The sequence below is a fragment of the Bos indicus x Bos taurus genome, chromosome 6 (genome assembly GCF_003369695.1).
Source record: "Bos indicus x Bos taurus breed Angus x Brahman F1 hybrid chromosome 6, Bos_hybrid_MaternalHap_v2.0, whole genome shotgun sequence".
In the NCBI taxonomy this organism is placed as follows: Eukaryota; Metazoa; Chordata; class Mammalia; order Artiodactyla; family Bovidae; genus Bos; species Bos indicus x Bos taurus.
In genome coordinates this window covers 69,875,903-69,899,583 of record NC_040081.1, presented here as the reverse complement: position 1 = coordinate 69,899,583, position 23,681 = coordinate 69,875,903, and the positions used below count along the sequence as shown (strand labels likewise).

The 23,681-nt window shown below is 43.5% G+C and overlaps 1 protein-coding gene across 4 annotated transcripts in view; it reads right to left on the bottom strand.

Annotated features, from left to right (window-relative positions):
• Nucleotides 1-810: 810 nt before the first annotated feature.
• PDGFRA (platelet derived growth factor receptor alpha) overlaps nucleotides 811-23,681 on the bottom strand; it is a 47,898-nt gene continuing 25,027 nt past the window's right edge. For all 4 annotated transcript variants that reach the window (XM_027544497.1, XM_027544498.1, XM_027544499.1 and 1 more), the window contains exons 11-23: nucleotides 23,438-23,532; nucleotides 23,095-23,227; nucleotides 20,809-20,913; nucleotides 20,316-20,426; nucleotides 19,907-20,060; nucleotides 18,728-18,894; nucleotides 15,765-15,880; nucleotides 15,289-15,411; nucleotides 14,241-14,352; nucleotides 12,504-12,603; nucleotides 12,288-12,393; nucleotides 10,798-11,039; nucleotides 811-4,226 (exon numbers count right to left, since the gene is read on the bottom strand). In XM_027544497.1, coding sequence (XP_027400298.1) covers nucleotides 4,079-4,226; nucleotides 10,798-11,039; nucleotides 12,288-12,393; nucleotides 12,504-12,603; nucleotides 14,241-14,352; nucleotides 15,289-15,411; nucleotides 15,765-15,880; nucleotides 18,728-18,894; nucleotides 19,907-20,060; nucleotides 20,316-20,426; nucleotides 20,809-20,913; nucleotides 23,095-23,227; nucleotides 23,438-23,532 — 1,712 coding nt within the window. In that variant the 3' untranslated portion in view covers nucleotides 811-4,078. The remainder of the gene's footprint in view (nucleotides 4,227-10,797; nucleotides 11,040-12,287; nucleotides 12,394-12,503; nucleotides 12,604-14,240; nucleotides 14,353-15,288; nucleotides 15,412-15,764; nucleotides 15,881-18,727; nucleotides 18,895-19,906; nucleotides 20,061-20,315; nucleotides 20,427-20,808; nucleotides 20,914-23,094; nucleotides 23,228-23,437; nucleotides 23,533-23,681) is intronic.

Sequence of the window (23,681 nt, the reverse complement as noted above, 5' to 3'; positions counted from 1 at the left end):
TGTTTTCAGGAATCTCGTCTACGAAACACTACTATATGTCCACAAGGATGTATGTGCAAGGATGTCTGTGAAGTCATTTAAATAGCAAAGGATTAGAAACTATAAATCTATCTACAGAAAATGATTGCATAAATTATGGTACATGTACACCATGGGATACTATGCAGTTGATAAAGAATGAGGGAGGCCTATCTATCTATACTTCTGACAGAGCTCTCTAAAAGATGGCACTTAGAGAAAAAACACTGGGTCTTCCCTGGTGGTCCAGTGGGTAAGACTCTGAGCTCCCAATGCAGGGGGCCCCGGGTTTGATCCCTAGTCAGGGAACTTGAAACCATACTTGCAACTAAGAAGTTCACATGCCACAGCTAAGATCCAGTGTAGCCAAAATAAATAAATATTAAAAAATAAAAACACACCATGGACTCTGATAAAGATGTGTCAGTGTAGGTTCATCAATTGTAACAAAGGTGCCACTCTGTGGGGGAGGATAGCGGTGGGGGAAGCTAAGTCAAGCATGTGTTGGGGGAGGGAGTATGAAGGAAATCTGTACTCCTGCTCAATTTTGCTATGAATTTTAAAATGCTGTTTTAAAAAATGAAAGGTATTAAAAAAAAAAAGAAGGAAAAAGAATAAAACACATTACAAAGCATTATGTAAAGTACAATCCCATTTAGGTAAAATATAAAGCAGATGGGTACATGTGTATGTATATAAGCAGATACACAAAAAGGGAACTGAAAGGATAAAAGAAGACACACAAAACTACAATTCTGCCTCTGAGAAATGGGGAAGGGACAGGGAAGTAGATATGGTCAAAAAAGACTTTAATCTTTTATTTTATGCACGTCTACAGTGTTTGAATGGTGTCCAGAGTCAATGCAGTCCCGTATCCCATGTACAGGCAAAAATGCACAAAATGCTACAATGCTTCTATAACAAACACAAGACAAGGTCAAAGATGAGCCAAGGGCCAGTCAACTTTAAGTTAAACGCTGGGTCTGAGAGCTAACTCAAATAATGTTTACACTTTTCTACTAATTTCACTAAAACCATAATACAGAGTCCTATTGCGATGTCACTGAGAAAGTAAATTAAACAGGATTGCTTTCATTTATACTGTTAAACTAAAGACAAAAATGCTAAAACCTTAGCATAACTTTAAATTATATATATCTCATTTATTGAAATATAAAGATCTTCATTTACATGTTTTAAAACAAAAACAATGAACAGGGGCATTTGTAATACAATTGTATTGGTAGACCCTTCCTACCGAGTTAGTTCTTGAACATTCACCACACCACTGTTTTGGGAACGTTTAGGTATTTTTCTCTTTATTATTTCTAAAATATAAATTTTGGACATTCAAAAGTGCAACAGTTAATGTGCCTGTGGGGAATATCACAGTTAAAAAAATATAAACAAAGGCAGTGATACAGCTTGTCATAAATGTTTTGGCAGTATTCTCCAAGTCTATATAGAAATACATATATACATATTGATGTATAACATCACTTTATCTCACGTCCCTCTTCACAAAAATAGGACCATTTTGTACAGATTGGCAGACCACATTTTAAGGACATCATCAATCATTTTTTTTAAAAATCACAAATTGTGTTTCTCAGGCCAACTTTGATTGTCTTCATAAAAATAGAGAGCAGGAAGGATTGACAAATTTTCATCTGGGGTCTTTGCAGGAGGCCAAAAAGGAAACAAATCTGTGATACACTGAAAACATTACTTAAGAAAAAAAAATGCTGCCATGTAAAAACTAAGGTGAGAGCATTCATTAGGACTAGAACCTGCTGGTCTGAGAATTTTCATCCAGCCCCATGATATCATGCAAGATTCAGAGGACATCAAAATGCAAAGCACCAATAAAAGGAGGCTGTTTGAGGAAGAGGAAAGGGAGTGATCAGCGGAGTGCTTGAGCTGTGATTCTAGAAACACGAATGTATTTCAAGTCTAAGTGGCTCTACAGAACCTCATCAGGTTTTGTTTTTTAATCGGCCAATCTGGCTCAGTCTTCACGCTTACCGTGAAAAAGGTGGGGCTTGCATTGAGATTACACCAGTAGGTAGTCAAGTACCTTGTTATTGCTTCTACATCTCCCAAAGCATCACCTGCCAGGAGCGCACACAGTGATTGCGGTAATCACAGTCCATGTTTCATTCATAGGGTGTCAGCAATTAAGTGGTATCGCAAAGAATGCTGATGAACCCATGATGACCAGTTTGACAGTTTGGATGGATGTGACGATTTGTCCTCCCATCTAACCCCGAAATATCAGTAACACTTAAAAAAAAAAATTTCACCAAAATATTGACTTGATCATACAGAGACTTGGTACACTGAATTGCATCATTTTTGTACATGCCTTTTGAGGGGAAGTTGGTGGGAAGAGAGTTCAGTTCCCCCTAAGCAGGGAGAAGATATGCCAAACCAAGATTTGGCTTGCTGAGTCTCAGCAAGGACTGGAAAGTAAAATTAAGGGTAGCAATTACTAGATATGTGGCATTAAATGTCACTGACCCAAAGGCAAAGATTTAAATAGTAGGCTTCTTACATGTTTGATCTCTAGTCCAGTTCCTAATTTCAAATTATTTCTTCCCATGGCAACTTCCTGTCATCTATGCCGGTGTTCCCCAGATCTGGCTGAGCAGAACAGCCAGGATGTTTATAAAAACACAGGTCTCTGCTCCCCTAGAACTGACAATTCAGAATCTCTGGGATGGGGGTGTAGAATCTGGTAATTCTGGTTGCCAGTTACAAATGGTGACCAAGGGTCCGGGCTAAGGCACACAGCACCTTCACTGAACAATGCCTTTACTGTCTCAGACTTTCAAACTGTTTCTCCTGAGGGTAAGAGACAAAGGAAGGGAGCTCCAGTTCAGGGCATCCTTCTGAATTTTTCCTGAAAAATTCACAAAATGAAAAATATATACATGTGTTGAGATGCACCAGAATTATCACAAGGCATGAACAAACCTCTGCAAATCCAGTCTTTTTGCTGATAAATACCTTTTCCACTGGACAATAACATGAGAAGTCATGTTAGGCACAGACTCCTGCCTTAATATTGAGGACCTTAGGATCTAGGGGTTTTATTTATTTATTTCAAATCTCATTACTTTAAAGGGCAGTTAATTGTTTTTAGTACAATGGATTAGGGAACCTACTCAGTACAGTTAAAAACTCTGACTTCAGAAGACACTACTTTTATTTTGTTCAACTAAATTTCCTCCACTAAAGCTATAACCATATTTTATAGAGAAACATGTTATTTAATAGAACGTCAAAAACTGTCAGACTTGTCACCTATTTAGTAAGGATTTTTTTTAAATTGTGCTTTTTCTGTAGGGAAAACATGTTACATATTACACATTTAGAATTACTGATAACAGTAGTATTATTATAAACGTAGATTACAATATGAGTTGTTGGGCTTATAAATGACCCAAATCTAATAAACAAAGTTGGTTAATTATTCTTTATCTCCTCAACACTAAAAAAAAAAAAAAAAAAGCAAAATGCTATAGTACCAGTACCTTTTAAGGTTCAAAAGTGGTTTTGCATGTACTTCACAAGAAAGTTCAACAGCAGCTGATACCAGGTTTCAAGCAGGAAGTACATGGATGGACTGAGTGGTCTCTCCAGAAGTCCAGAGAAGTTAATACAAATCAAAACACATCCTTGGTTAGAGTTATTTACATAATTACAATGCTGGAGTTTTGTTGCAGTAAAAGTTGTGTCCGTTGGAATCTCACCAATGCCCTTGAAACACAAAGTCCATCTTCCATGGCCCATGATTTCCTTGTCCATCTACCTCCAAACTTCACACACCAATGAGATGCTACTGAAACACTGCCAGAGGCAACGCCAAAAAAGTTCATTTCAAAATATCCCAATCATTCATCTTTAGAAGGCTCCCAGAGGCCATTGGCTGGGAACTTCTCTTTACACACCATCCAAGTCCTCCTCTCAAACTTTGCATTGCAATAAAGTGGTTTTCTTAAAAGGATCCAAGGTGGGTCCAGGAGTGGAAGTCCCGCCCCCTCCCCGAATCTGCCAGTTACAGGAAGCTGTCCTCCACCAGATCCGAGGAGTCTATGCCAATGTCGTCCATCATGTCGATGTCCTCGATGGTCTCATCCTCTCTCTTGATGAACGTAGAACTGCTGGAACCTGTCTCAATGGCACTCTCTTCAGAGGTCTGTGAGCTGGAAGAGGAAAAGAATAGGAAAAATCATGATCAGACCAACTAGAATACAGTGGTGGTTCCAAGGTGGCCTCCCAAAGGCAAAGGAACTCTTCCTGTGACATCCTTTGGCTTTCAAATCCAGGCTGCTCAGCCAGGCATGATTCTTCCACCAAGCCAGAAGCAGCCCCCACCACTGCAGTGGGCTACATGGTCATTTCAACTTCCCTTCTCTTCTGCCAAATCTTCCGAGTTGCTAACAAGCTGTGACCGTTTCTACTCTCCCTACTCAACTCCAGTGGAAGAGAAAACAAGCACTGCCTGAGCAAAAGGCCTGGGGAAGAAAAAGCAGAGGGATGAAATCGGGCAAAGTTCAGCTGAGTTAGTCACTTACTAGCCCTGCAACCTCCTGAATGTCCAAACTGTGATCTCAGGATCTCAGCCCATGACCCAGGAATGTCCTCCTCATACATCCAACCCCCTTGAGTCCAGGTGAAGGCTCTTTACTTACTAGAGGAGCATCTGAGAGGGGAGTTTTAGAGTCAGAAAGCATGAGTCGCACACGACTCAGTGACTGAATGCACACACACACACATATGCAACCGCATGGACTGCAGCCCACCAGGCTCCTCTGTCTATGGGATACCCCAGCCAAGAACACTGCAGCAGATTGCCATTTCTTTCTCCAGGAGATCTTTCCAACTCAAGAACTGAACCTGGGGGCTTCCCTGGTGGTCCAGTGGTTGAGAGCTTGCCTTGCAAGGCAGGAGACACTGGTTCGATCCCAGGTCCAGGAGGATCCCATATGCTGTGGGGCAGCTGAGCCCGTGTGCCTCACCTACCAAAGCCCGAGCACCCTAGAGCCTGTTCTCCGCCACAAGGAGAGGCCACTGCAGTGAGAAGCCTATGCTCCTCAACTACAGAGTGCCCCACGCTCCCTGAAACTGGAGAAAGCCTGCACGTAGCAGTGAAGACTCAGCACAGCCGTAAATAAATAAATAAATATTTAAAAAAAAATTGAACCCACATTTCTTGTGTCTCCTGCACTGCACTTTACCACTGAGCCATTGAGGAAGCCCACATGTATGTATACATATCATATATATGTAAAGCAAATGTGATAAAATGTTAACAACAGCTAAATCTAAGTGGTAGAAATAATCTTTCAATTTTTATGGATATTTAAAATTTTTCACAAAACTTTTAGAAAATATTCTTTAGGGCCTCCAGACTGTCACTGTCACCTGGCGCCTTGCCTTCTCTGAACTCTTACTATCTTATCGGTATCCTGCCTTGTATTGCTAAATTTTTATGTATCTCTTTTAGCTTCAAGTGGGCTTTCCTGGTGGCTCAGGAGGTAAAGAATCTGCCTGCAATTCAGGAGACCTGGGTTCAGTCCCTGGGTCAGGAAGATACCCTAGAGAAGGGAATGGCAACTCACTCCAGTATTCTTGCCTGGACAATCCCATGAACAGAGGAACCTGGCGGGCCACAGTCCATGGGGCCACAAAGAGTCGGACACAACTGAGCAACTGACACGTTCACTTAGCTCTAGCAGATTTTCGTCTGCTGACAGGCAGGACTGTGGCTTCCCCTCCTCATGGTGGGGCTATATAGCACCGCACTCCACACGTTACAAAAGCCCTACCACTGGCTGGGCAGCCACACCACAGGATGGAGTCTCCCATACGCACACCAAACCGGGGCTCTCGACCCTTTCCACTGTTTCCTGCCTGACAGGCCAGGCTGGACCCTCATTCTCTCTCCCCTCCTTTTCATATCAGTTTCCAAGCAGAGAACTAAGACTGGCCAATAGAAGCCCACAGGAAACGGCCTGTTGCCCTCTACCCCCGGGCCCCTGTGGCCCAGAGAGTTCTTAGAACCGACGGCGCTACTGGACTGAGGTTCCCCTTCACAAACCCCAACACGGGCCCTTCCTCAAGACTGAGCTTTAGCTCAGTTCCCAGTCTGTACTTCATCCTCCCACCCCCACTCCCACCTTGGTTCTAGAACCTCACTGTGAACCCCAGTCCCCTTGGCTGGTCTTAATAACTATCCAGTCCTGGCAGCCTCTCCCCGCAGGAAACCAGACCCAGTTCCTGGGACCTCAGCCAGTGGCTGGAGTGCGGGCACATTCTTCTACTGAGACTGAGCACCACATCATCCTTGCTGCTCACTGGGCTTCAGGGTGGTCCTGATGCTGATGACTGCATTTATTTCTGATTCCTGAGTCACAATATCCACCTTGTAGGGCCTGGCTCCTGATAGGCTCTGACCTAGCACCCCCAAGTCCTTTGAAGCAAGGCCCTGTCTTCCTCAGGCTCACTCACCAACCAAGGCCAAGCCTCCTGTGCCTGGGGAAGGACTTCCACAAGACCACCATGCTCACTCCTGCCTGCCTACACAGAGAGCATCCCAGCTTTTACAGGTTGAATTGTATCCTGCCAAATTCCTATGTTGAAGTCCCAACCCTCAAATGTGACCATATGTGGAGACAAAGCCTTTATGGAGATACTTAAAGCTAAATGAAGTCATAAGGATGGGACTCTAGCCCGGTAGGATTGGTGTCTTAAAAAGACGAAGAGACACCAGAGATGCACACACAGGAAAAGCCCTTGTGAAGACAGTGATAAGGTGGCCATGTGCAAGCCGAGGAGAGAGGCTTCAGGAAAAACCAAACCTGCAAACACCTTGATTTTGAAATTCTAGCCTCCAAGAGCGGGAGAAATAAATTCCTGTTGTTCAAGCCCCTTCGTCTGTGGTACTGTGTTATGGCAGCCCAAACTAAGATATTCACCATCTCAGCCCACCTGTCAGGACTGGTCTCACTGACCCAGTGCAGTCATTTGGGACATACTTTGTGTGATTCAAAGAAGACCAATAGGAATAGGTGCTAAATTCTTAAGTCCAGCTTTGTGTACACCCCCCCGCCCCGCCCCCGCCCCAGGACAGTTCCTGGCATCTTTCTAATGTTATTTATCCCAATGCAAGTTTCTAACTTTGTTTAGAAGCAGAACCCTTTTTTATAGTTGAACTATTCAGATCCCTCAAACTCAGTGTAACCAAATAGATGACAGATCTGGGGTAAAGTGCTCCAAGACCCTCCTTTCTATCCCCATGAAATTCAACAAAAGCTACCCAAAATTTGGAGAAGCACTGCTTGCTAAAGGAATACAAACACATTTAAAAATTGTTCTAAGCAGAGGATAAACAGAAAGGTAAGTCTGATAGGCCATTTTCCCCCCATCTCCAAATCTCATGTGTCAAAAACAAAAATAATTTTATACTTTTAAAATTACCTGGTGCATACAAATAAACAAGGTTGTCTATATCTTACATCTAAATTGGTTAAGAACTCACAATTGTAAGCTTCCAAAATAATAATGCTATGTGCTGCTGCTAAGTCGCTTCATTCGTGTCCGACTCTGTGCGACCCCACAGACGGCAGCCCGCCAGGCTCCGCCATCCATGGGATTCTCCAGGCAAGAACACCGGAGTGGGTTGCCATTTCCTTCTCCAATGCATGAAAGTGAAAGGTGAAAGTGAAGTCGCTCAGTCGTGTCTGACTCTTAGCAACCCCATGGACTGCAGCCTTCCAGGCTCCTCCATCCATGGGATTTTCCAAGCAAGAGTACTGGAGTAGGATGCCATTGCCTTCTCCGATGCTATGTGCTTCTGCTTAAATATTTTTATGTAGTCAACTGAATGTGGAAGAGACAGAAATATCCTGAATGAAGAAGGGAATAGAGAGAAAGAGAGAAACTCATAAGCAACTTGGACTTTGATCCAAGGGCCAATATCACCACCTTCTCCTGCCTCTGTCCAAGGGTTATGGAAAGAGAGAAAGGAATTAGAGCATGGCCCCTCCATCTGGACCATGTGAACCAGTGGTTCTGGTCACGGCTGTGCATTAGTATCACTTTGGTAATGAATGAATAGGTCTAGGTACAATCACCAATGGGCTATTGTCCCCAAAAGAGAGACAGCCATACAGTATGTACCTCCTGTACACAGCACCACCTTTGCAGGACACTTGGCAAAAATCTACTGAGTCAGATCAAGCCTCTAGACCACTACCAAATTACAACAAATATAGGAGACAGAAGCATATGATAAAACACACACAGTAAAGCAAGCAGAAAAATTCTGAATGTGGGAGTGGGAACTCTTCAGGCAAATGCTCTGGTTTTTACACAAATAATATTCAAGGGGGCAAAAAGAGGCAGGACGAATGTATATAGCTCTATCAACCAATGGCAATGTGTTGTGTGACTCTTATTTGGGTCTTGAATAGGACAAACTAAATGTAAAACAATATTTGTGAGAATCAAGGGAATTTGAACACAGACTGAATATCTGATGCTCTTCACTATTTACTGCCAATTTGGAGGGGTGATATGATGGTACTGGAGCTGTCTCTAATAACTATAGTTATTTTAAAAAACAGAGCCCTTATTTTTTTTAGATATATGCTGAAATATTACGGATGGAATGATATGATGTCTAGGATCTGCTTTAAAACAATCTAGAGGGAAGTGATGGAGTAGGTACGGCTATGGAAGTTATACAAGCAGACTGGTCATGAGTTCAAAAATGTTGAAGTTGAGTGATGGGCAGCTCACAGTTCCCGACTTTACTTGAATCATGCATGTTAGAAATTTTCCATAATACAAAGTTAGACAGGAAAAAAAACACAAATCAGCCAGAGAGTACTTGGGCCTCACTGAGATTACAATATGTTGGTCCAGGCGAGGCTTGTATAGCAGTAGTTTTCAAATCTCCCCAGGTGGTCCCAGTATGCAACTAGGATTAAGAACCACTGACACAGCATCAGATAGCCCAGAACAACCAGTCTCTCCACTTGTTCCTCAGTTCCAGTGACTAATAAAGAAACCAGCAAGAGAGGCTTATATTACTTCAATAATCACAACTGCTGTGTCAGTTTGATCAAATTACCTGAGGATTTAGGTCAAAGGTTCTCCATCAGGGAAGCACGTTCCTCCCTGTCCTATACCTCCACCAGCTCAAGGGGGCAAATATAGGCCGACATTGGTCTTAACAATATTTTTTTGGATCTGTCTCCTCAGCCAAAAGCAACAAAAACAAAATTAAAAAACGGGACTTGATCAAACTGAAAACCTTTTGCATAGCAAAGGAAACCATCAATAAAATAAAAAGGCAACCTACTGAATAAAAGAAGATATTTGCAAAAAATATGTCTGATAAGGGATTAATAACCAAAATAAATAAAGAACTCATACAACTCAACATCAAAAACACAGTACAATTAAAAAATAGACCCAGAACCTGAATAGGGATCTTTTCAAAGGCATACAGATGGCCAACAAGCACATGAAAAGATGGTCCACATCACTAATCAGAGGAATGCACATCAAAACCACGAGCTCTCACCTCATGCCTGTCAGAATGGCTATCATTAAAAAGACAAAAAATAATAAGCCTGGCAAGGATATGGGAAAAAGAGAACCCTAGCAGTACACTGTTGGTGGGAATGTAAATTAATACAGCCACTATGGAAAACATTATGGAGGTTCCTCAAAAAATTAAAAATAGAACTCTTAGGTGTGTGCTGAGTCACTCCAGTTATGTCTGACTCTACAACCCTATGGACTGTAGCCCACCAGACTCCTCTGTCCATGGGATTCTCCAGGCAAGAATACTAGGGTGGGTTGCCATGCCCTCCTTTAGGGGATCTTCCTGACCCAGGGATTGAACTCATGTCTCTTATGTCTCCTGCACTGGCAGGTGGATTCTTTACCACTAGCGCCACCAAGGAAGCCCCCCAAAACTACCATATAGTCCAGAAATTCCACTTCTGGGTATGTATCCAAAGAAAATGAAAACACTCATTCAAAAAGACATGCACCTCAATGTTCATAAGAGCATTATTTATGATAGTCATGATATGAAAGTAAGCTAAATGCCCATCAACAGATGAACAGATAAAGAAGATACAGTACATATAAATACACACAATGAAACATGACTCAGCCATAAGAGTGAAATCTTGCCATATGCAGCAAAACAAATAGAGCTGGAAGGTATTTTGCTTAGTGAAATAAATCAGACAGAGACAAACACCATATATTTTCACTTGTATACAGAATCTAAAAAACAGAACAAATGAAACAGAAATAGACTCACTGATACAGAGAACAAACTGGCGGCTACCAGAGGGGAGAGGGGTGGGGGGAGGGGCAAAGTAGGTGAACAGGATTAGGAGGTACCAACTCCCAGTTATAAAATACATAAGTCACAGGGATACAATGGACAGCACAGGGAATACAGTCAATATACTAACTTCATATAGCATGTAATCTATAAAAATATTGAATCACTATGTTGTACCCTGACACTAATAAATATTGTAAGTCAACTACACTTGAGTAAATTTAAAAGAACAAAACATTTTTCAAGAATCATCTGGGAAACATTTTCAAAACTCACAGACCCCTTGGGGTTCTGCCACTGGCTCCCCCAAAACAGACTGACCAGACCACTGGGAGGGCTTCCTGGGGGCAATGGCTCCTTCCCTTAGGGTGTCAGCGGAAGCTGGCATTGGGAGCTCCTACCTGTGTCTGTTCCTCTTGCCCAGGTCTTCCTCCTCAGGAACAGGGTCGATGTCGGGCAGAGGGATGATGTAGCCGCTATCTGCACTCAGCCTCTGCTCGTCGAGGCCACCCTCCCAGTCCTTCAGCTTGTCTTCCTCATTTTTGTAGGTGACGCCAATGTAGGCGTTGTCGGAGTCCACGCGCATGCGTGCCACAGCGGGATGGTCACTCTTCAGAAAGTCCAGGTGGATCTTTTCATAACTCTGCAAACATTGATTTCACAGTTACTCAAGGGTTATTGACAGAACTGCAAATTAATACAGCCACTCAGAACTTACTATTGTTTAACTGTGCTTTCAAACAACCTCACAGATGTGGGGTTTGGACCACTGAAGGAGAATCAGATGTCAACTGTCCCCAGAGATATGGAACATGAAGAAAGGGCCACCATTGCCAGAGATCTCCTGCTGGTAAGTCTTGAGATACCAGGAACCCATTCTGCAAGTCTGGAGCTACTACTGTGTCCCCATACACATTCCCTTCTCTGGAGTTAGCATCGAACCTTCTGGTCCCCATCAGATAGTCTCTCTTGGGCTTTGATGGGTTCCCATAAGAGTTGACTAGGGCTTCCCCTGGGAGCAACATACCTGAAACTTTCTTGATCCCTATACACTGAAGAAATCTAATTAAAAAGTTAGGGACCATTGATCTAAAAAGGTTCCATAAACAAGCGCTCCAGTCTGTTCCCATCAATGCATCTTCACCAACCAGAGTGTCTTTGACTTTCCTATGGTTAATCTCCTTCCTTCCTTCTGCGTTCCTGCTGCCTCACTTAAGGCAATTGTAATGGGCAGTGAGATAATCAATAAACAAAAGTATTTAACTTCCAGTTCAGCTCACACGGCTCTTCCTTGAGAAGAAGGAAGAGAAGCAGTAAGTATGGAAAGTCTACATGGCAACTAATCTGAATCTAAGAAATTGTGCCTGGGTTTCCTTCTCAGCATCTCAGCAGAAAGTTGCTTCATTTATTATCATATCCTGCTTGGTTCCATGAAATTACATTTGTTCCTTTGAACAATGCTTCCTATTCCACAAAAAACCAGCTGGAACCACAGATAACAGCTGAGGTTGTTCCTTCCAGTCAGCTGGCAAAAGCCAATTTTGCATGGATTTAAGTGCATTCAAATTAGCGATTTAATGGCTGTGGATGCCCTGAGACTTCTAACTGCACAGTAGCTTCAGATACTAAAACATCTGGAGAATAAAGTGCTTACAGGTGTTGCACACTTAGGATGAATGGGAGCCGTGCAGGAAGGGGAGGGTTTTCATTCATCACTGCTACCAAGGGCCTGGGGAGCACTGCATGAAGCCGCAGCCACTGGATCACACAATCTTTTTCCTCCATTGAAAGTGTTCCATTAAAACAATACTGCTCGCTCACATAACCAGCTGTTGTCTCCTCCCCTTGTCCATCCCTTGCCACCCACCCATCTTAAGAGGCCCAGACAAACCTTTTTATATTGTCCAGGCAGCAGATTCTCCACAATTTCACTCAGGTGGTAAAAGGAGGGTCTCTTCTCCGGCTCACTGTTCCAGCACTTCACCATGATCTCGTAGCTGGAGAAGCACAGGACTCAGAGTGGGCACGGAGAGGATGATCAGGGCACCCGCACCCCCACAGACCCATCGGGCATGAACACAGGCCCACAGGATGGGGAGAGGCTCACACTTCACTGGTGGCATGGTCAGGCTTGGCCATCCGGTATCCACTCTTGATCTTATTGTAGAATGTAGAGTCCACCATCATGCCAGGGTAGGGTGTGCCACCTGAGAGGCCAGGAAGAAGACAACCAGGGTTGACAAGTATGTGGTACACTGTTGAAACACCTGGGGTGATACAGCACCTCTAGAAAACGTTTGGGGATCCCCACTTTGAAGTATCGGTTCTTTCAAGGAAATCTAGTGTTACCATCTGCTTGATTTCACAGCCCTGCCCAAATCTTAAATTTAACCAAAAGGGAAAGTCCAAACAGACATAGAGGGACACACCAAAGCCTTGTTTGCATCACACCACTTAATAGTCCACCCTCCCTAACAAACCACAAGGCTGAGCTACTTTAAGGAAATGTTGTAAGCAATTCAGGTCTATCTAGGGAAGCCAAAATGAACCGCTATTACTCAAAGGAATTCTATGCAAAATGTTTTTAAAAGTTAGCAGGAACTGAAAGAGAATGCCTACTTTCAACTTTGCTGTGATTAGAGACAAGCATTCATGTATTCATGGATTCATTTAACAACTCTTTAAGTTATTGCGTATGTATTTCATTTATAACCCTATTTCTAAAGTAAATGTAACCTATAAATCATTAAAAAAAAATTTAACCAAGACTTCTAGGTTGATCAAGTCTAGAACCCTAGCAAAAATTCTACACATCTAGAAAAAGCACAGAAGTGTTCTTCAACGTTTCTGAGTACTGGGTCTATGAATACAAAGCAAAATAGAAATCCAGAGAAATTCTGAATCACTGAGGCCAAAAAAGTCATTTTCATCAGAAATGTCCAAATAATTAAGGCAGAAGTCTTGGGATGTCTAGCTAATTCTCTGCTTTTAACAGAATATGAGACTCTCAGTTAAGCCACACCCTGGGATGAACCACAGTGACATCCATGGAGGGATGAACCAAAATAGAAAAAGGCAACAAGCAGGAAAAGTCCTTTACTATCACATCAGGACAATAGTGGGTTCATGAAACATTTCACACTTTACCGGCCAAGTCCAGGTCAAGTTTAATCTCCTTCTAAAACTACTCCAGGACTCCTTTCTCTTTTCCCTGGGCTTCTATTTCAACTTAAAATCAGGACCACATAGATTATCACTAAATGTGTAAGTTTTATCTCCCCAGCTGAACTGTCCAAGGTCAGGGTCATCAGTCATCCCCTTATAAGGCCCTTAACTGGTAGCACGGGACAGCTGTGTTGTTCAGTACCTAGTGCCTGACTGACTGGGAGGTTTCTCCCCTCCAGAATGATGACCAGGAAGGGAGTCCCCATCCCCTTTCCCTCACTGCACTGCTTTTCTGCATATCCATCACCATGAGTGATGGGAGTCAGGGAGGGGGACTCTCTCCTGGTGAACCCACTTAACCCAAAGTCCAAGGTGAAGAAGCGACTGGTGAGTGGATGTCATCAGGTGCATCTCCATCAGGAGAAAGTTCCTCTGATGTAACCCAAAGGAAAGAGGGAGGCAAAGGCCAGGAGCAAGGGCTCAGCCCCCCAAGACCCGTTCTCAGACCGCTTGGACACACACTAGCCATCGTAAATGCACAACGTGTTAATCAGCTACATTCACTTGACTAACACCAGGTATTTTAACATTATTTACATCCCAAAGCTTGAAAAACACAGCGTTTTCCTTCCAGTGTTGTCCAGAACAACCCAAACAAGCGGAGCTATTAGGCCCATACCAAGGGAAAAGATCTCCCAGAGCAGGATGCCATAGGACCAGACGTCACTCAGCGTGGTGTACAGGTTGTCAAAGATGCTCTCAGGAGCCATCCACTTCACGGGGAGAAAGGTCTGCAGGGAAGGGGAAGGACATTAAACCCAGCATGTGCAGCAATAATCTACAGCAGCAAAAATAGGAAGGGCTTCTCTTGGAGCTAATAACAACTTGCGCCAGGAACTTCACTCTGCATGAGCATCTGTACTCCCAGGACTAGAAGAGTGCCTGGCACCTTCTATAGCACTAGGTGCTCTATATACATATCTTATGAATGATGGGTGCTCACTCTTGTCTCTTATGCCCTCCCAAGGAGTAACATCCAAAGATATTTAATCCTGAATTTTTATCCCAAAGGTATGAGCCTTAAGTGGACCTGTCCCCTATTTTCAGGTGTTCGTAGGAACAAAATTAAGAACAGACCCAGTGAACTGAGAGCCAATTACATTTTTGAACTGTAAGCAACAATGGGAAGAAGGTTCAAATGTAGAACAGAATGACTATCTTTAAGGAAATTGTGCCTCTAAAATGTATTAACTCAAATGGCTTTAACATTTCAGGGTCACAGACACCATCTGAAAATTTGATAATCTCCAAAGGTGTGCTCCTTGGAAATGAATGCACAATTTACATATTAATAGCTAACACTTTCCTTCTTTGTAAGTGCCAGGCACTGTCCTCAGCATTTTACACAAATCCACTGATCTAATGCTCCACGGCAAGTCAGAAGATAGGTACTGATAACACTCCCCCGATACAGTTAGGGAAACCACGGTACAGAATAGCCAAGACACTTGCCCCGAGTGCCTACGCTAGTAGATGCCGAGCCGGTGCTCACACCCAGGCAGTCTGTCTGCAGAGCTTGTGGTTTGCCTACTGACCCCTGGACCCCATTCATGAATGTCATGGACTCCATGTTAAAAGTCCAGGCTGTGAATGGCTAGAAGCAACATCTGCTTTCAAAGATTCAAGTAAGGGAGGGCAAGCATGCCAAATGAGCTAGGGGCACGTACACTGCCTTTGGACACGTAGTTCGAATCATGCATGATGTCTCTGGCCAGGCCAAAGTCACAGATCTTCACGATTTTCCCTTGCGCCAGGAGGACGTTGCGAGCCGCCAGGTCCCGATGGACACACTGCACACAAAGGGAAGACAGGATGGGGGTCAATCCACCTGCCACTGGATAGCACGCCCCCTGCAAGACTGGCCACTTAACAGGGACTCTTGGAGGTGCCCGGACACCTCAGGAAGGCTGTCCTGGCCCCCAGAGCTCACCCCGCCCAGGCTTTCAACCCAGTGCCTTCCAAGAGGGAGAAAGCTCTGGAGAAAAGTGGACACCTGATCCTGCCGGAGGGCCCACTCACCTTCTGGGAAGGGGTATCGAGAAGCAACGTGGCAACTGGCTCCTCCACAACTCTCCTTCCATGCTCACCTCACCCAGAGCAAGGCCTGGGTCTAAAGAGGTCTCTGTTGTCTGAACACACTTACATTTTTTGAAGCCAAAAACTCCATTCCTCGGGCGACTTGATAGGTAAAGCTCAACAAATCCAACAAAGTCAGGCCTTCTGAGTTATCATCTGAAAGGAGGTTTTTGACTTCTGAGTCTGCAGGAAAAAAATTAAATGTGTTGGCGCTAGTGAACAGCATGAAACATCAGCCACCTTGACACTCTCTCAAGGCTGGGCCACTCATTAGGCTGCAGAGGCTTGTCCAGAGAACATACCTATGATCATGTTCTCATAGTGTCTAGACCTCACAGATGAGTATACACTATGCAGAAATGTCCTCTTTAAAAAGAAATGCAGACTTCCCTGGTGGCTCCGTGGTAAAGAATCCACCTGCCAATGCAGGAGACACAGGTTCCATCTCTGGTCCAGAAAGATTCCATGTGCCATGGAACAACTAAGCCCGTGAGCCACAACTACTGAGTTCTTGCTCTAGAGCCCTAGATCCACAGCTAGTGAAGCCCATGTGCTCTACAGCCCATGCTCCACAACAAGAGAGAAGCTACCGCAATGAGAAGCCCGAGCACCACGAAGAAGAGTAGCCCCACTCGCTGCAAGTTGAGAAAGCCAGTGCAGCCATAGATAAATAATTTTTTTAATTTCAAAAATAAATAAAAAGAAATATATCCATAAATACATACACTTGGTTTAAATATATATCTCCATAATGACTAGTCTAATAGGTTCTCACACATATTTTTGTTCTTGTTTGGCTCCCAAATTTTCCTTTAGCAAATCACCTCAGCCACCTTTAAAACACATATCCACACCCACCCACACCCACAACCACACCCACACATCTTCTATGATGAATGTACAGGAAGCCTCTATGAAAAAGCAGCTTCTAGGAATTGCTTTTGTTTTTCTTTTTAAAGCCACCTTCATAGTACTTGGCTTACTTTATGAATGAAATTAGCCACCAATCAGGCTAGAGTAGCAATCTTGAAGCTCAGTGCCAAAGACTTTGCATGTAGTTCCTTTCTCTGTAACTTGCCCACTTTCCCCAGTTGGTCCTGCCTGGAAGGGTCCCAGGGTTTTCGAGGAAGGAGGCAATCTAGGCCAGCAGCTCTCAGCACTTTTTGAAAAAGCTCAGGCAAGTACAGAGTAGCTGCAGCCATTCACATTTTTCCAGCCAGAAAGCAATGGTCTGCCTGCCAACCGGGCTCGGGCTGAGCATGAATCAGGTTCTCCTGACATCTGGAGCCAGGTCCGGCCTGGGAAGCAATGGAAACTATTTTTAACAATACAGCAGGGGAGCGGAAGTGTTGGTTCCGACAAGTCTCGTTGGCCAACCTTTTAAAAGGGCTTGGAAGTTTACCCAGCTGGCACTGAGAGGTGAATGGAACTTGGAGCTGCAGCAGTGGAAAATATTATTATGTACTACGCTTTGCAAAACAAGCACATTCTTTTTTTTTTTTTTTTTATGATTATACCTTTCATTCAAGAACCCTGAAACCATCCAGAGTACATCAGTGATTTTCAAAACAATTTCCATGGCAGCACAACACCTTTCAGGCAGGACCTAGGGGAGGTCTCAGACCCAGGAATACAAAATTATGTGACAAAGCATGGTCAGATCTCTCCCGAAGCCTCCTCCCAGCTCCAGGCCTGTGATTAGACTAGAACCCTGCAGGGGCCACCCCCCACCAGATGTGTGGTGGTCCATCTGGTATGGGCATCAGCTAGGCTCCCTGGAGTTTATAAATCAATCAACCCTGCCACATGCTCATCTGCTTTGAAAACAAACGGATCTTCCTTCAAACAACATTGAGTAGAAACACCCAACACCCTTGTCAGATAAAATACCTCAAACTGTCCACTTTTCAGTTTCTATCACAAATTGGGCATTAGCAAAGCTAACAGCTAGGGCGATTAAACACAGATATCAGAGATTTATATAACTGAATTTTTTAAAATAATATTAGGAATCAATAAAAGATTGCCAGATTTTAATGTTACCAAGTAAGGGCACTGAGAAAAAATAATTACCACCATACCTTCATTTAAAGCAAAAAAGGTATGTTAAACCAAAAAATGAATACTATTATGTCAGAATAAATAATTCTTTAAAATGATTACACTTTAAAATGTACAATTCAGGGATGCAATGTACAACATTATTAATACAATTAATACTGCTATATTTTATATATGAAATTTAAGAGGCTAAATCCTAAAAGTTCTCATTGCAAGGGAAAAAATTTTTCTTTTTCTTTTATTTTGTATCTATGTGAGAAAATGGATGTTCACTAAATTTATCGTGGTAATCATTCACAATGTTTGTAAGTCGAATCATTACACTGTACACCTTAAATGTATACAGCCCTGTATGTCAATCATATCTCAATATATCAATATAGTCAGACAAAATAAAATTAATAAAATAAAATTACACTTAAAATCTGAAAAATTCATTATATTAGTTCTGTCTTTATTCTTTTCCTTTTTTCAGCTCACAAGCCAGGACTTCCCTGGTGTTACAGCGATTAAGAATCTGCCTGCAAATGCAGAGGACATAGGTCTGGGAAAATTCCACATGCCTCGGAGCAACTAAGCCCCTGTGCCCAACTACAGAACCCTGCACATCTAGAGATTATACTCCGTAACAAGAGAAGCTACCACAACGAGAAACCCGCACACCGCAGCAGAGCAGCCCTCGGTCGCCACAACTAGAGAAAGCCCACACACAGCAATGAAGACCCAGCCCAGCCAAACACAGATAAATAAATAAAAAGAGTTTAACTAGTATGAGTTCTAGTTAAAAAAATTACAGGCCAGACCCGCAAAAACGTGTCACAGACCCAGCTGTGCAGATCTGCAGTTAGGGACCATGTGGCCTGACAGTCCAGCTTACCAGGCCTGCTCACCACCTTCTGAGTATTCCAAGTATCATATTAAACCACCGGGAGATCTCAGCACCCCAAGCACAAGCAAAGACACCTTTACCTAACATGGATTTCTTCTTATACGAGGCTGGGCGATCATACAGCGCTCTCTGGATGTCCGAGTATTTAGAAACCTCTTTTCTCTCCAGCATGGGGACATACTGTGTCGTGTCAGCTTGCTTCATGTCCATGTAGTCACCATTATTTTCAAAAGATAAGATAACGTAACTGTAAAAACAGAAAAAAGGAACCTTAGCCAGGGTGTCCCTCTGGAGTGATCACCCGTAACTCAGTAGGTGAAGACCAGGTACCCACCATGTGTGAGGCAGTGGTGGGCACAGAGGCGGCAGGGGAATCAAAAGCACAACCACCCACATCCTTCTCGTGGGCGGTCTAGTCGGGCAGATGCGCGTTAATCAAGGATCACACACAGACCACCTCAGCTCAACTCTCTTTATTCTGTTTTTCAGTCACAGGCCAGAGAGCTTCACCACGTGACCAAGTGGCTTGGACAGACGATTCCTTCTACCCAATAAATTTAACACCAATTTGGTATCCATTGAGTAATTTAATATGAAGTGAATTCACACACATTCTGATCTTGCAGAACGTCTTATCTACAGCGATCTTTTCAGTCACTTTAGATATCGATAGTGGCAGTCATCACTTCATTGGCCTGACTGGTATGCCCGGGTTCAGCAAGGACCAGTGTCTGAAACTTGTAAATCCTCAGATAGTTTCTCACAAGATATGAGCACCAAGGCTTCCCTGGCCAGAGACACATCTGGAAGTCTGAAGTGGACCACACATAAATAGCAACTGGCTCCCAGGATGATTTCGACTCTTCCTCTCATTCAAACCTATCAGCAAAGCTTTCCCCAACATGATATCCTGTCTAAGACACCTACAGACATGGGGTATCTCTCAGCACCATGTCACAGGGTGATGGAGCAGGGTAGTTGACTTCAAGTCTTGCTACCTCCTGGCCCTAAATCTGTAGACACGACCTCCATCAGGACACAGGTTGTCTACATTGGTGAGGCTCATAAGACATTTCCTCCCTAGAGGAGGAAATGGCAATCCACTCCAGTATCTTTGCCTGGAAAATCCCATGAACAGAGGAGCCTGGTGGACCACAGTCCCTGGGGTCCACAAGAGTCGGACACAACTGAAGCGACCGAGCACGCACGCACGCACGCATAAGACAGTGATTCACAGCAGCGTCTGTCTCTGCACCTACCTTCTTGTGCTTTCGTCAGCCGGGTTCAATCCAAAAATGTCCAGCTCTTTCTTTGGCTTCTCTGGATGGTGGCTCAGGAAGCTGTCCCTATTCTTATGCAAATAGTTGACCAAATCCCCATAGAAGCAGTACTCAGTGATGATGTAAATGGGGCCTGTGGGGTCCAAAACCAGTTGGAGATGAGCGTGAAGAACAGAGAAGCCATGAACCTACTGTATCTACAGTGGTAAAAGACACTGCTCAAGAACAGGGAGCTTCCCTCAGTGGAACTCAGTCCACAACCCCATTCAACAGACTGACATTTGCTGGCGTGGCTGGAGGTACAATGTGGGGGGATTAAAAAGCTTGGACAGTCTTCGCAATGGTAGGTGTTCTAGGGAAATCCTCACTCTGAGGTGAGCAAGCCTACCTGACTTGGTGCAGGCGCCCAGCAAGTTCACGATGTTTAAATGTGGCCCCAGGTGGGTCATTATCTTCAGTTCAGACATGAGAGCTTGTTTTTCACTGGATCTGGCTGTGGCTGTTGAAGAAATAAATCATACATCAGTTCAACTGAATTATTTATTTCCCAGAAAAAGCCAAAAGCATGGCTAACCCTACAACTAGGTATCATTTTATTTACTAACAGTCTCAAAGGGAAATGGCTAGTTACTCAGTCTACACACTAACAACTTATCCCAAGTCTGCAGGGTAAAAAGAAGCTACTAAAAATAACTCTTGATTTTCCAACATATAAGTGACAAGAATGCTCTAAATAAACCTCACTGACAAGAGTCTAAATACGCAAAAAACCTAGAGTTGAAATAACTAAGATCTAGTCCTAAATTTGACATTTACTGGCTGTGTGATTTTTGAGTTTAATATCTCCATGTTCAAGAAATCTCCAGAAAAGGGGCACTTACGTTTTAGCATCTTCACTGCTACTTTCATGACAGGTTGAGACCGACTTAATCCATAAGCAGTTCCTTCAACCACTTTCCCAAATGCACCAGACCCCAGGATCCGACCTGTGGGCAACCAGAACCATCAACACACACAGAATCAGGCATCTCATCCAATTCATATACCATGGCCAGCAATCATGGGTGCACAGCTGGGTGGTGTTTTTCCCATATGGAGAAAGCATAATAACTCCTCCAAGTCATCATGTCAAAACCAGAATTGAGCCCACAGGGAAGGAAATTAGTATAATTGCTTTTGTCACATAACATTTGCAAAGGAAAGGGAAAACACAGACGGGAAGAAAGGAGGTACAGCCCTCCCTAGTGTGAGCACTCATCTACAGGCTGGAGAGCTGAGCCAAAGCCTGGGCTCTATGGCACGTGTTCTCTGTGGCTCTGGCCCAAACCTCCTGGCTCTCTACCCTTCTGTTTTCCCCACACAAACAGGGGCACCTTTTGCAACAAAAAGCCTTTCTCCACTGGAAGTGAAAGTGAACATGAAGTTGCTCAGTCTTGTCTGACCCTTTGCGGCCCCATGGACTACAGCCTACCAGGCTCCTCCGTCCATGGGATTTTCCAGGCGAGGGTACTGGAGTGGGTTGCCATTTCCTTCTCCAGGGGATCTTCCCAACCCAGGGATCGAACCCAGGTCTCCCACATTGCAGGCAGATGCTTTACCATCTGAGCCACCAGGGAAGCTTCTCCACTGGAAATACTTCCCTATTCAGGACATTATCAATTCCAAGTAGTGATGAAGCAAACTTCAGGCTGGCCCTCCTGTTGTCTGTCTGTTAGGAGGACCAGGAAGAGAGAAGGCTAAACATGCCCAGGAGCACAACACTTTGCCACGCGTTGGGAGATACAAAAGGAAATGGAGGCTCTCGTGCCCACTATTTTTTTTTAACTTTTTATTTTGTATTGGGGTACAGCCAATTAACAATGTTGTGAAAGTTTCAGGAGAACAGAGAAGGGACTGACTCAGGCATACCTATACATGTATCCGTTTTCCCCCAAACTCTCCTCCCATCCAGGCTGCCACATAACATTGAGCAGAGTTCCCTGTGCTCTACAGTAGGTCCTTGTTGGTTATCCATTTTAAAATATCAGTGTGCACCTGTCCATCCCAAACTCCCTAAGTATTTCTTCCCGTGTGTTGCCCACTCTTAAAGAGTCTGCAGTCTAAAACAGACGTTTCCATCAAACCAGGGGAAGCCTTGGCTCCTAACGGGCACTGGGAGCCCATAGTGCCGCTGACTGCACGTCTGCTTGACTAGAACTTATTCCTGCAAAGGTACCACTTCCCCAGCAGCTCGACAGTACACAGAAGCAGAGAGACACAGGAACACCTCTTAGCAATGAATGTTGCCCCTTTTTCTCCTTATTTTATTACTTTTTAACTTCCCTAAGCTCCTCACCTTTTGTAAAACAAGGGAGAAAATATAATAAAGCAAGCTTAGTTCTCAGACATAGGTATTTGAATGAGAGAGGCTAGGGTGTCTTGTTTGATCTCAGTTTAAGTAACTTTCTAGGAAGACCTAATTTGGCTGCTTTCTGGAATGAGACAAGTAGATAATTTAAAAATGCCTTCGGCGTCCTCCAAAGTACCTACTGTTAGAATATTCATGATGACACAACCTCTAGCTCTCACCTTCATTTGTCTTTGTCCTATTTTCATTCATTTAGAATGTAATTAAAAAAATATATATATATATATATATCTTGACTAAAGTTTCCTGTACTTGGTCTCAACCCAAGACGAAAATATTTGAAAAGTTTTTCATGTTTTGCTTTAAAATGTAAAAACTTATATTTTTACATTCTATTTTTAAAGAAGTATCTACTACATCCTCAGAAGGTACTGGGTCAAAACATATTTTTGAATTGTCTTCATTCATTTTTCATCTGCTCCTTTTTCATCACAGAAATTCATCTCGTTTCCAATAGGTATCATTTCCAAAACAAAGCCACTCTGATGGGTGTTTCCCTATAGTCGCTTCTTCTTTTGTAAAATTTTCTTAACCTGTAATTTGCTATGGAAGGAGGTTTAAAAAAAAAAAAATCATTGCAGTGATCTGATTGACTCACTTTCAAAGGCAGAAAAACATTTCCAAAAAAGCCAATTTCTAACGCCTCACTCTTACTAAGCACAGGTTCAGATCCTTTGTTCCTCCACAGGCCTGTGAAGAGTAAAGTTGTGGACAAAGCAAAAGGAGTCCTGGGAGATCACCCAGCAGGGCAGGAGCTTACCAAGCACGAGTCCATCTCTTGGAAACTCCCATCTCGAGTCGTAAGGCAGCTGCATCGGGTCCACATAAATGTATTCATGTCCATCAGGGCTGATTGATTCAATGACCCTCCAACGGATTTCATACCTTGGTTTCTATAAATGATGAGGACAGGTAACTGGCAAATTATCAACGTCCAAAGATACCAAAGCTTAACCACAGCAGCAAAGTGACTGACACGGAAGGATTCAGCAACATTCACTCATCATCTAGTTACTGAGCTCCTTCTCTGTGCCAAGCACTGAGCTAGGTTGCTCTTCTTGTTCTTATCAGTAAGGATTTTTAGTTCTTTAAAAAATATCTACCTGTTTCCAAATGACGACCAGGACAATGAGTGAGATGATCACAATCACCAACAACACCAGGACAGCAGCCGCCACAGTGAGCTCAGAGCGCAGAGCTAGAGGACAAGAGGTGGGGCATGGTGGAGAACTTGCACAAATTCGCAGGAGGGCAGGAAGGCAGGGTGGCCATTTCTGGGCTGGAAATCTCTCTCTACTGGTGAGAAGCATAAGGGCTGCCTGGCTCATTTGGGGAATGGACAAGATC